A 12,779-nucleotide genomic window follows, 5' to 3' on the forward strand; every position below is an offset into this window, starting at 1 on the left:
ATTTGTTTTTAAAACATGCCACAAGAAATACGGTGTCCAAGTAAACATTTTTCCAGTACTAGCTAGTCTAACTAGAGAAGATGTAGTCATCTCGGATTAGGTTTGCAGGTAGTCTAGCAGTCTGTGGATAATGGGTGTAAGTGGGGCTGTCAATGTCCCAGTCTTTTGAAATGACAGCCTGATACTGCAGAATACTTTTAATTTTGGCAGGAATGGACAAGGCAGCCTTCTCCTCAGCACTCAGGCTTTGAGATAGACCCCAAGCAGGTGACTGACAATAGTGGTAGTGTAGGTATTCTGAAATCCAGTGTGCCCAGTATTTTAAACCATCGATTTAATATCATTAAACACCAGATGATGTCTTACACTCTGTGTCAATACACTGGATACAACTAAGCGTTTGCAGTTTTGAGAACAGTTGCTGCTTCTGTGAAATGAAGGGCTGTCCTGGCTGCTTGCAAAGTCCCATGAAGGAAAGGTTGCTTTCCTGTGTGCTTTAGAAGCATTAGCACAATTATCTAACCTTGCTGCTGCTTACAGCCAAGTTTTAAACAAAAGGATTTTGAACTCTTGTCTTTCAGGGAACAAACCATAGACTAGGAGGACTTTGCTTTAGTAAAGAATGGTTATGAAATATACTTACATGGGTACCTAGCAGAGGTACCCTGTTGCAGGGGTAGCTTTCTGGCTTCTGTAGTCCTGGCTACAAGCAGCTGAGGCAGGAACCCACTGGGCTGCGCTGCAACTCATCTGCTGTACGTGAGCACAAGTCTCCTTCCAGTAGAAATTGGAGTTCAGAAGGCAGAGTGCAAACCTGGACCTTCTCCCGGTGTACCCTCAGGGTGCAACCAGTTTGTGTTGTTTAGATGGGGACTATGCAGGGAGGGATCTCTTCTGCGGACAGGCTTCTTGTGGCACCCTACAAAGAGTGCATCTCGCTGAGGTGCTGTGCTTGCCTATCAACACAAGCTGGACTCTCCCTTTATTGCATTGATGACAGGGTAAGGTTTTCGGTAATCCTTGCATATGAAGAACAGGATGTAGAGTCCATGGCAGCTGTCCTAAATCATGGCTGGGAACAGCAGTTGTGGGAGGGGATGGAAACCATTTTACAGCCTAAGCCAGACTGAAGAGAATAAAACTCACTGCTGCCGTCCAGCTCGTCTTCCAAGGTGCCAATGAGTAATTACAGTGGTTAGATTGTGCCCTACCTTTCACAGCTGTGCAATGAAGGTGATGGCATCACATGCTGCCATGGAATAAGAAACCAGGGAAAAGGGTTGAGTGTCTGCATGTGCACTTCTTCCACTCAGGGCACAGTGCAACTCTTAACAGGACCTTACCTAGGTAGCTCCAGACGTCACATTCCTTTTATCTAGTGCTGGTGGCAATTTCACAGCTGACTCCAAAGACAAGAAATAAGGATTTTACTTGCTGTGTACTTCATATGTTCAATGCTAGCATTAACCATCAATCCATAAATATGCATTTATTTAAACTATTCAAGGACAAAAAGTGCAGATGTTGCAGAGAGACCAGCACATCTGCAAGGGTTGCTCTTACTGTGGGAATATCCTCGGTGATAAATTACTGTTGGTACAATTCAATCCTTTAGAAACTGCTTTTCTGTGATTTTTTTTTTCCTGACAAATAATACCTTATTATTGATAAATAATTCCTTCCAAGGTTGAAATTTCTGAAGAGTCTGAAGATGCCCTTGACTTGAAGCTTAATATTTTCTTCTGCATGGTTATATTAAACTAACTTTTATCTGTTTGCAATGTAGTTAGCAAACAGCAGTGAACTTGCACCTCCTTGGAGCCCTGCAGTTGGCCGTACATGAGAATTCCTACCAGCCTCTGGTATGCCATTTCCAGGCTCCCTGGAGGGTCTGCAAGTCACATGTGAAGAAAAGGCAGGGCACAGGCACCTCTAGAGGGGTCCTTTTCATCCCTGTCATGGTGCTGGGAGGAGCAAAAGCAGATAGGTCCCAAGGTGATAACCCACTTCCTTGTGGAGCTCTGTGGTGCTGACCTGCCCTGAAATCAGGAGCCGGTGGGCATTTGTGAGAGGTGGTGGGCAGACCTCAGCAGAGGCTTTGCTAGATCATGCTTTGAAAATTGCTTTATTCTGTTCAGATACTGGGTAGGTGCTGGTGGTCTGCGGGGCACAGTGGTCACCTCACTTAGGGAGAGACAGAGAGAGAGATATGGAAGAAATGTTCCCTTTTGTTATGGCTGTGCCTGGATTCTGACTGCAGAGAGGATGTTCGTAGATAGATCCTGCAGTCCTCCTCTGAGTCACTGTGTCACCATGCATTTCTGCTTCTCAAGCAGGGTGACCCTTGTCCTCTGCCCCAGGGCACAAGGAAGGGGCTGCTTCTGTCCTCTCTGCTGCTTCTGGGCTTGATATGTGCCAGCAGCAAAATCACCCCATGGCTCTTCCTGAACTGTAGCAGCCTTCACTTTCTTGCTCAAGCCCCAACCTGCACAGGAGGGCACCTTCTTCAAGGCCCTTCAGGTTTCCTTATTATTTTATTTTTTTTGTGCTCATCCCCTTTCTGTAGCATTCTTTGAGTCCAGCTGCTCATGGGTTTAGCTGGGCTCCTGTATAGTTGGGTTGCTTCATACAGCAGTACGGGTACGGTTTCCTTGTATACTTACATAGCTGCAAGCGTAGCCCATACAGTTACAGAGCTGGGACTGGTTTATTTCTGTGCCCAGCATGGCTTTCTGTGAAGCACAGGATTTGCTTCTGGAAGTAAACACCTTTCCAGTGTTGTGTTTGGATGTTTGTTTTTCACAGTTGTTAATTATTATTTCATTTTGATCTTGTGTTTGGGAATTGGTGTGCAGCTAACAGTAAACAGTAAGACTCGTAGGAAGAAACTTACTTGCACTTGGGGTTTGCTACAGAATGAGGTATATTCATGGATTTATAGACTCATAAACTGAAACAGGAGGAAATTTTATAGATACAGAAATAAAGTACCGATTCCCTGAGAGCCTCAGTCTATCAACACCTGCATCTTTGTAGGAACAAACCGTAAGTTAGTCTATGTGACAAGACAAAAAATTGCTATGACTTACTACTTTTCTTTCCTGGCAGTCTGGAGAACCTTCAGATAATGTATGGATTTGGGCTGCTAGAGGTATCTTCAGGGAACAACTTGCATAAATGCTGGTAAAACCAGCACTTACACAGCACAGGAGTTTATTTCTAGTGACCCAGAGGCTGACTAATTAAGACAGATCTCAAAAAGCTGGAACCTGAAGTTCAAGCAGATACTGCTCCTTGTTCTCTTGGAACTAGGACATACTAGAGGTGGCTTGTTTTCTCCTTTCCTCACACAGAAATCTTCTGTTGCTCTTCTCTTGCAGGAAGACGAGGCTGTGTGAGCTCTACGCAAAGGTTCTGGGATCAGAGGAAGCTTTACATGTAAGCACGAAATCAAAACCATTGCATCTCTTGTCAGACTTGCTGAGCTTGGGAAGGGCAGAATGAAACTGGAATTCAGCAGTGCTGTGGCACAGCACTGTGTAGTGTTTTTGGAAAAGGTACCTCTACGGGAGCACTTGCTGCCCTTTCTAGAGGAGTGGAGAGAATTATGGTAAGTCTTGGGCTGTGCTTGACAGTGAGGATAAGAATGAGCTTCCGAAACATTTAAAAGGCAGGTATGTTCTTGTACAGCTTCATGGGTAGCATTCACAGTGCTTACCACCATAAACCTCAGCTGTTTTCAAATGTGACAGGCTTGCCTTTCCCCCTCAGGCTATGTTGATCATGATGTTTCTTCTCTCTTACTAGTTGCTAAGATCCATTGCTGAATGTGTTGGGGTGTTTTTGCATTTTCCTTGCCGCCTTTTCCCTGTAATGGTAAATACCTGATAGGATTTGTGTGATCTCACACTTAGTGTATGTGATCAATGCCATTTACCCTTTAACGGCAATTTTACATGGTTTAAATGTTGTAGACACCAGTCTCGAGATTACATCATTTTAAACATGATATTGTAGACAGAACCATGCAAGTGCCATGCTTTGCATTTTTAACAGTATATATTTGTATCCAATGCATATATTACAAGCATTATACATGTGTATACCAGAGGTTAATATTGCTTTACATGGCTCAGAGCATAAATTTACATTGATAGATTAAGAGGATTATGTTCTACAGTGGCCAGATTAGCTAGGTCTTTTTAAGAATAGCTAGCAGCATCTAAAACTAAAGGCTTATTGTGCCAGATCCATGTTGCATTAAGAGACTTGTTAAATGTGCTCATTTTGTCAGGTGTTGACATGCAACAAACCATAAGCTGTTCTTCTCTGCTGTCTCCTTAGTTCTTTTATTAGCTTCTTCAGGACTTTGTCCTTTCCTTGAGTGGATTAATATCTGTTTTACAGCCAGTGCATTATGAAGAGAAGAACTGGTGTGAAGAGCAGTATTCTGGGGGCTGCTACACAGCCTACTTCCCACCAGGCATAATGACTCAGTATGGAAGGTACAATGTCTATTTATAGTGGGCTTCGAAGTGGTAAGATAAGACCAAGTTAATAAATATTCTCAGAAAGGTTCATAAATCCTCTGTCACTGTTTTCTTTATACCTTTAAGATCACTGGGGAACATTTTAAGCCAGTATCATAACCTTCCACTTGTCTTGGTTGGGTTTTTTGATGGATGAGTACAGTATCATTAGGGGGTTTTATTCACGTTTGTTATTTGGTGAATACAGCCGAGCAGGTTCTCGGAAGGGAGCTGGGGAAGCTTTCACAATCTGTTTACAAAACTAGCTTTGGGTATTTGAGATCGGCGTTACCGTTTCCAGCACATCTTTAGTTGGTATTTTATAAATACTGGCAGTGAATTAATTCTTGCCAACATTGACAGTGATGAGTGATTTCTTTGGACTGTTCCTTTCTGTTTAGCAGTCAAGGCTTAATATAGTAATCAGTGTGCCATTGTACACAGTCGTCTCTGACATAATTATTTTTGCATGAAAACAAGATTTACCAAAGAGAAAAAGGCTTACTGGTCCAACTGGTGATTGGATTCAGATACATAGTTCTTAATGTGGTGGCATAGCCTTACTTTTAAAGTATAAGTTTTCACAATTTAAAAAGAACTTAGAGCAATAAAGCAGTTGTACTGAAGAGCATATGGAAGCCTTAGTATTTAAAGTAATTTTAATGGTATTTATTGCAAATTCTGGCAAAAATAGAGTAAAACAACTTTTTTTTATTATTATTTGCTTGTTACTTTAGATATCGTGGGGATGTACTTCAGAATGCTACACTGTGCCAGTAATGTCTAGCATGGGTATTTATGGCACTAACTGAAATCATGAGACAGAATAAATCTCATCTCAAATGAATTGTCTTTTACACCTGTGAGCAGTGTAAATGTTTAGTAAATATGAACACTGTTGTGTTTACTGTAAGAAATGAAATGCAATGCAGACAACCTTTCCAGCTGAACTTACCAGGAATTACTATCTTTATGTGCTCACTGTTATTTAAAATTTTTATTCTACTATTAACCCAAGGATTTCAGTTCTCTTTGCTGATATGGCTGATGTGACTTAGTGCTTGTCTCCCCCTCCAGGATCATTCGGCAGCCCATTGGCAGAATCTATTTTGCTGGCACAGAGACAGCCACAGAGTGGAGTGGATACATGGAGGGGGCCGTGCAGGCTGGAGAAAGAGCAGCCAGAGAGGTATGGATTCAAGCCCAAAACAGGTGGCACTGTCAAATATCCTATGGAAAATGAAAGATGTTCTGGTTGGAGGTGAAATGGGAACTGAGTGTTGATAGCTTCAGGCATTCTGAAATCTGGATGTAAATCCCTGCAAAGGGGATAGACTTCAAAAAGGATGATGGTTTTGCACTTAGATTTGGAATGCTTAGTAAGGGCTCTCTATTTCGTCAAACTCTTCTCTGTTTCCAGGATCTAAATCCTTTCTTCTTTAACGGAAATCCCACATTCTCACCTAGTATTTTTTCCCCCCAAATGGGCACTTTGTTAGTCATCATACTGAGAGATCACGGCCATTAGCCTCACTAGGAACAGCTCAGTTCTGCAGCTCTACACACCAAGCTAGTCTCTTCCTCAACTCTTTCCAACAATACCATTGACACAGTGATATGCCGTTGAGACAGCCTTATGTAAAGTCATTAAACAATGACTTAAAATATTTTCCTTCTGAAAAAATGCCAATTCCTCATGTATTTCCAGGAATATTGCAGTTTATGAAGCAGCAAAAGAAGTTCCATCTGTTTTATGAGCTGGAGGGAACCTAGTGGCTAAAATCTACAGTAATTGAACAGAAATTGGCCTGGAAGGGATCTGGAGAGTTTGTGTAGCCCCTACACCTGCCCCAAAAGACAGAGATCAACTGTCCCATTTTTGGAGGTTATACGTAACCTGTTCCAGAAAACCTGCAGAGCCTCTCTAATGCAGGGACATTGCAGCAGAACCTTCATAGGCCTCAGCAGGGAAGTTGGCAAGGGAGGTTGACTGGTAAAAATTTTGATGCTTTCCTTTCCTCGTTTACTTGTGAAAGGAAAATATGTTTAAAATCTAGTGCAAGGGTGTTTCTCACGTTCCTGTATTGAAAAGTTGGTGGGGTCCCGGAATCTTGTCTAGAATAAAAGCTCATCGTAAAAGACAGAAAATCTTAAATCTGCAAGTGCCTGGTACAGGAAAAACAATATCAGCACCTCAGTTTTATTTTACTGTAGAAGTTAATCTTACTGTCTTTCATGACTCTTTTCAGATAATTTTTGCTATCCTACTGATCTCAAGTATCTTTGATACTTTGAACAGTTACTTTTCCATTGTGAAGGTTTTCTTTTTAGTCTTGCTTTTCTCTGGTTGAAAGTGGTGGTCTGTCATCACTTACAGGATTCTGTTCCTCTTCCGACATCACGGTAAAATTAGCAAAACCAGCTACTTGTGGCTATATGGCTCGCCTATGCAGTAGCTGGTTTACGCACACCTCACTTTGCCATGAGTGTATACGTAACTCTGTCATACTCATATTACCAGGTTCCCATGGGACCAGTTAAGTTCCAATATCTTGCATGGACTAACTAGGCATAGAGCGGTTTTCCTGTTACTGTTTCTATTTTCCACTAGGAGCAGTGTCTTATTAAATACCAGGCCTCCCCAGAAATAAGTTGTATAACCATTGAGTTTTCTTTTAACATTTGAATACACAGCAATTTATGTGTTCGGTTGTTATCTTCATCATGCCATTTTAAAACAAAATGAAGCCAGCTTTTTTTTCCCTTTCAAAGAATGAATGGTACTTACTAGAGAATGTTATTTATTTTCAGATACTGTTTGCTATGAGGAAAATCCCAGACAGTGAAATTTGGAAGCCAGAACCTGAATCTGTTGTAAGTCTTTCTGTAGATTAAATGGATATTTTTTTCCTATGGTTTTGCTGGTGAGATAAAATTTTGTTGGCTGTTTTTATTTAAGTTCACTTAATAAAAGCCACAATAAACTTTCAAACTTTCCTTTACTCCCCAAAACTGCCCTTCCATGAACAGGAACGGATCAAAACCCAGAGGGGGCACCCATCTGACAACTCTGTAACATGGGATTAGAAAGGATTGCACTTTTTAGCTGGGCTATGAATCCTTTCCGTGTCTCTTCTTCCCTTTAACTGAGAAGAAAATTTTGATACACTGTCCTTCCTGATAACGTGAACTGTTTCAACTCGGTTCCGTTTCTGCTGCAAAACTCTCTTGATTTACATCCTGCTTCTCACAAGTGTTATGTTCATAATGGATGCTCTCCCTGCAGGATGTTCCAGCTTTGCCCATCACTACAACCTTCTGGGAGAGGAACTTGCCATCTGTGCCGGGACTGCTAAAGCTGATTGGATTTTCCACATTCTTCACCTCTGTGGCTGTGGCTGGGTTATTTGCTTACAAAAAGGGACTTCTAGTTCGAAACTGAAAAAGGTGCCAATGCAAAGCCTCACATTTGAGTGGTTTTCTTTCCTTTTTTTTTAGGGTTTTTTTTTAGGTTTTTTTTTTGGCATGCACTTCTCTGTTTCCAAATTCAGATCAGGGCTGGGGAAGAGAGAAAATAATAGAGAGGAGAGGCTGGAGGGGAGGGATGAAGGAAGGGGATCCATAGTGAAAAAGAACCCCCTGCATCCAGGCCTACTTCTAGCAGTAACTTTTTGGTTGGTGAATTTCTAGGATACCCTGCCAAGTGTTATTACCTTGAGGTTTTTATCCAGGTCTCAGACCAGAAATGACAAAATACCAAGCCTGTTCTGGTGAGATTTGCAGTTGTTTTTACACTATCTGAACCAGACCCTGAACTCCCAAGTCTTCACAGGCACTTCCATCTCTAGTTATAAACAAAGAATTTCTGTCTTCCTGTGTAGTAGACTGAGAGAAGAAATCAATAGTGTAAAAAAATAATTAAATAGTTCATGCAAATTACTGGTAAGGATCTTTTTAGTGTTTTTATTTTTCACCCAAATGTCCAGAGCCCAGGTGACACTTAAGGGACAAGTCAGGCTAGATTTATCCATACTACTATGCAAGTGTGGCTATAGGTGGCTGATATTTCCAGTGGTATATTTGTCCTACGGTGAGTTAAAGGACAATGTTTTTACTGCCTTTGGCAATGTGGTTGAGCTTCAGGCTCCCCAGCTGTGTTCACACTTGCCTGGAGCAGCAGAGCTCGCACGTCCCAGTCGCATCAGTCCCTGTGTGGGATCAGATCTCCCCTGCCTAGAAATGTGGCAGGCTCCAGACTATAGCTGATAGGTACAGGAGTGTGGCAGCTCAGGCTGTTGGACCTGAGTGTGAACAGGGAACCTTGTGCTAATGTACAGATAGAGCCTTTCACAGCTTTTACACCCAGTCTGATATTTCTTTGCCTCCAAGGTCCTCTTTTAACTCCTTAAGTTACTGCAAGATAGCAAGAGAACAAATTAACCTCTGCCTACCCCAGGAAGTTGTAAAGCTGTCCATAAAAAAACTCTTACATATTTTTTTTTTTCTTATCTCCTTCCTTTCTTTCATTTACTTAAATTCATACTTTGAACACCTTGAAGCTGTCACTTGCTTGGTAGGGCACAGTGGGCTCAAAAACATAGCAATAGCGTTAAACTGAGAAGAAAACTCAACTTAACTGCTCCCCAACCACTTCATGCTGAATGCAGCTTAGCTGATTCAGAGCTGCAGTCTGTCCTAGAAACCATATTGATGGGATTAGCACTTCCACTTCTTCCTGCTGTGCTGTGTTGTACTGACTGTGCACTTTTGGTAACCAATCAAGGATCTAAATGATAGAGAAATGAAAGAGAACCATGGATAGTATAGTCACATGCAAATGCTTCTGCCCACCCTAGCTTGGTAGCTTTCAAAGAATGTATTAAAAAAAAAAAAAAAAAGAGAGAGAGAGATAGAGAAGAAAATAAAATTAAAAAAAAAGACACACACCCCCTACCACCAAAACCTTAGGTGCCTACCTGTCAACATGATGGTACCTTGTCCAGGTAGTTCTGCTGGTTTACATCTGCGCAGCACCAGACAGGAAGACAAGGGTATAACTGAGAACGTGAAGTTTGAGATGTCTGGAATTATTCTGAGCCTGTTTGCTGCACTTCTCTCTTCAACCAGCCAATGTATATGTAGAAAAATTATATTGCAGTAAAAGGCCATGGAGAGAAGTATAATAATATATTCAGCAACTAGTGTGAGCAGACGGTAGAGGAACTGTATCACCAGTCTCAGGCAGACGTTTTTGGGCTAGCATCTGATCTTGCTTGTGTGGAGTAGTACTTCATTCTCCAAATAGTCCCATGGAAATCCACTGAACTACTTATAAAGCCGTTATATTTGTGAGCAGTGCATCCATTTCTGACCCTTAGGTTTCATTCTTTTTAGCTCAATGTGCCAGTTAAAAATCTTGTAGCAGCAGCAGCTTGGATTTTATCACAAATGCATATCCTCATAACAGCTTTTTAAAATGCATAGGGGAACTTTTCAGACATAAAGATCTTTTAAGTCAGAAGAACAGTGCAACAGTGTACATATGGCCTTTCTCATTGTATCACATAGAGCACTAATTGGCTGGGACATTTACCTGCCACAGAGTGTTTCTGTGTGGCTTTCTCTCTGTGTGATTTATTTACTAAATGAATTAGGAACCGAAAGCTGAATGGGAACTATGTAAGTTCAGAGCTTTTGCAACTCAGACAATTCTCAAGCCACAAATAAACAGTCAAACCTAAATTTGGGGAGACATTTTTAAAGTCTTGGCCCAATATTTGTAAGTGCTAGATGGTGAATACATACTTAACATAAAAGAACTGCTGCATTTGCAGATGATTTCTCTGCCAAAACTGTTGGAATTCAAGTCCTGCTTCTGCCCTAGAAATATTCTCCAGGTCTAAAGGGGAGCAGATCCATGAGACTAATGAGGATAAATTGGTTTTATTCATGTCAAAAATGTGTGTAGTTCTTTGCTCCTGAATCTGGAAGAGGTCTTTCCCAGTCTAACAAGAATATGTTGTGTGCCGCAGGGGCAGAAAATCCAAGGCAAAACAGAAGTTGGATGTAGCTAGAACTGAACTGAATCATATCCAAAGCTTTTCATGAGATGAAGCAATTGGAAAAAAAAAAAAAAAAAAGTCTTTATAAATTTTTTTTGGTTTCAGAATGAAACAAAAACAGGAAAAAAAACCCCAAATGCACAAAGCATTTCTCATGTTATTCTGCCGTAACTATAAGTAAGTGCAACTTGAAATCTCAAATTAACTTTGGATCCCCTGAGATTTCTAGCCAAATCTGATGGAGCTGGGAGTTTTGAATTGCAACATCTGTATTAGCACTCAAAAGTCTCTTGTCTTCTTCCTTCCAGACTGCCAAAGCATTAGGAATGCTCTCTTTGTCTTTACAGCCGTGTCTTGCTATGATTATGCTGTGGAGTTTATCACCACTACGGGACTAAAAAGAAGGATTTGCTGCTGTTTTCTTGACATCTTCCACATAAATGGAATATGTGGCACTTTGTGTATGTGGATGCCAGTGTGGTAGAAAAATTGATGTAGGTAGAGAATCAAGTTGCTTCCCATGGGTAAAGGGAACTGTTAGCAGTGGCTTACATTTTTAAAATTCCTTCGTGCCAGCCCTTCAAATAGAGGAATGAAGTCTGGTTTAACGGGTAACCCATTGTGCTATAGTCTTAATAAATGAAAAAGTTTTGATGAGAAATCTGCTATCATGGAAATTCCAGCAGTTTAACAGCTTCGTAAAATGTATTATAGGAACAACCATGGAAATAATTGTCTCTTATGAACTGATCTGTGTTATCATGCATATTTTGTAAGGCTCTTCAGACTTTGCAAAATAAAGAGGTCTACTTGCTTGTATACTGTGGTGATAGCAACTGTGTATTGCAAAGGATGTTGGGTCATGGCATGAAAATCTGTGTTAACCAAAGTACTTGAAAGCTAATTGTATAAACTACTTAACGATTACAAGGAAGTGAGCAACCTGAGGCAGCCCCTTGTCTTTCCTTTAACTTGTGCATTTTTTCCTCAGTGCAGATCTTGATTCCAAACAGTACATCTGCTGTCAATACAACAAAAACATTAATCACAATTGAATATATGTCTTAGCATTGCCCATCACTGGAACCTAAGGTGTGGAGGAGAAGCTAAAGGCCTCTATTAAAATAATCTTCCTGTATCCTCAGTGGGACTGTTCTTTCACTGAGGTAGACAGAAGTGCAGAAATGTTAATTTTTTTTATTTTTTGAGACGTGAAAATATTTTTGAGGAAGAAGTATGTCCTCTAAACCACTTGGATGCAAAAGGGAGCCAGGATTAAATGACAACAGATCAGCCACTGCTCTCTTACAAGAAGCAAACCCACTTAAATCACAGATTACAAATGCTCACAAATAAACCTGACCTGTGTTTAAATGGACTAACGTTCCCTCTCCCATCTCTGCAACCTTAAGATCATCTTGATCTTACAGTCTAATCTTCAATAGAGATAATAATGGGATGACCAAAGCAGTCTTGCTTTCAAAGTATCTCTACAGTCAAATCGTTTAAAGTTGTCATAGACTGCTGCTTATAGCGTGTCTACTGTGGTCATGTACAGGTCAGTGTTCAGTGATGCCTGCCTCTGTGTTTTGGAAAAAAAGAGTGACCTCACTTTGCAGGAATATATATGCTGTGTATGTGATGATTTTGTGCCTTTTATAACTGTAGCATTTTCTCAAGTGCCTCTGTGGTGACTGTCTCCCTTGGTTTCCTTCTTAAGCTCCCTTTTCAATAGGCTCTGCAGATATTTTTATCTGACAGCTGTGAACTTTTTTTAACCTTAATTAGAATCAATAAATATTGTCATGTCACATTTACTGTTTGAGGCTTTTCTTTTGTGGAAGCCCCTTTTGACTTGGTTGTGATGGTGAGTATTACTTAGTAACACAACATTTTGCATTTCATACTGAAGCCAGTGAGGTATGTTCAGCTTTTCTCAGTAAAGAAAGCTCTGTAAAGAAGGAGAGAAGGATACAAAACCCAAACAATCCCCCAAAAAAGCCCCAAAGCACCAAAAAAACCCTCAACCAAAACCAAAAAACAAACACCAAAAAAAATCAAACCACATTTGGTAATAATTCTTCCTAACATATTGTTTTGCCCATAGATGGGGTCAGCACAAAGGAAACAGATGCCTAGTTAAAGAAGTGTATTTATCTTTACTTACATTTAAAGCAATAGAATAGTA

The 12,779-nt window shown here is 40.7% G+C and overlaps 1 protein-coding gene across 4 annotated transcripts in view; it reads left to right on the plus strand.

The window, feature by feature from the left end:
* Window positions 1-12,404, plus strand: part of LOC119143051 (amine oxidase [flavin-containing] B-like) — a 55,256-nt gene extending 42,852 nt beyond the window's left edge. The window contains exons 11-16 of one of the 4 annotated variants that reach the window (XM_037376833.1): window positions 3,381-3,438; window positions 4,408-4,505; window positions 5,607-5,718; window positions 7,341-7,403; window positions 7,816-7,976; window positions 10,900-12,404. In XM_037376833.1, coding sequence (XP_037232730.1) covers window positions 3,381-3,438; window positions 4,408-4,505; window positions 5,607-5,718; window positions 7,341-7,403; window positions 7,816-7,971 — 487 coding nt within the window. In that variant the 3' untranslated portion in view covers window positions 7,972-7,976; window positions 10,900-12,404. Of the gene's footprint in view, window positions 1-3,380; window positions 3,439-4,407; window positions 4,506-5,606; window positions 5,719-7,340; window positions 7,404-7,815 lie in introns of all 4 variants that reach the window. The other 3 variants (XM_037376834.1, XM_037376832.1, XM_037376836.1) reach the window with 3 other exon arrangements.
* The last annotated feature ends 375 nt before the right edge of the window (window positions 12,405-12,779 follow it).

Source organism: Falco rusticolus, chromosome 2, assembly GCF_015220075.1.
Source record: "Falco rusticolus isolate bFalRus1 chromosome 2, bFalRus1.pri, whole genome shotgun sequence".
Classification (NCBI taxonomy): domain Eukaryota; kingdom Metazoa; phylum Chordata; class Aves; order Falconiformes; family Falconidae; genus Falco; species Falco rusticolus.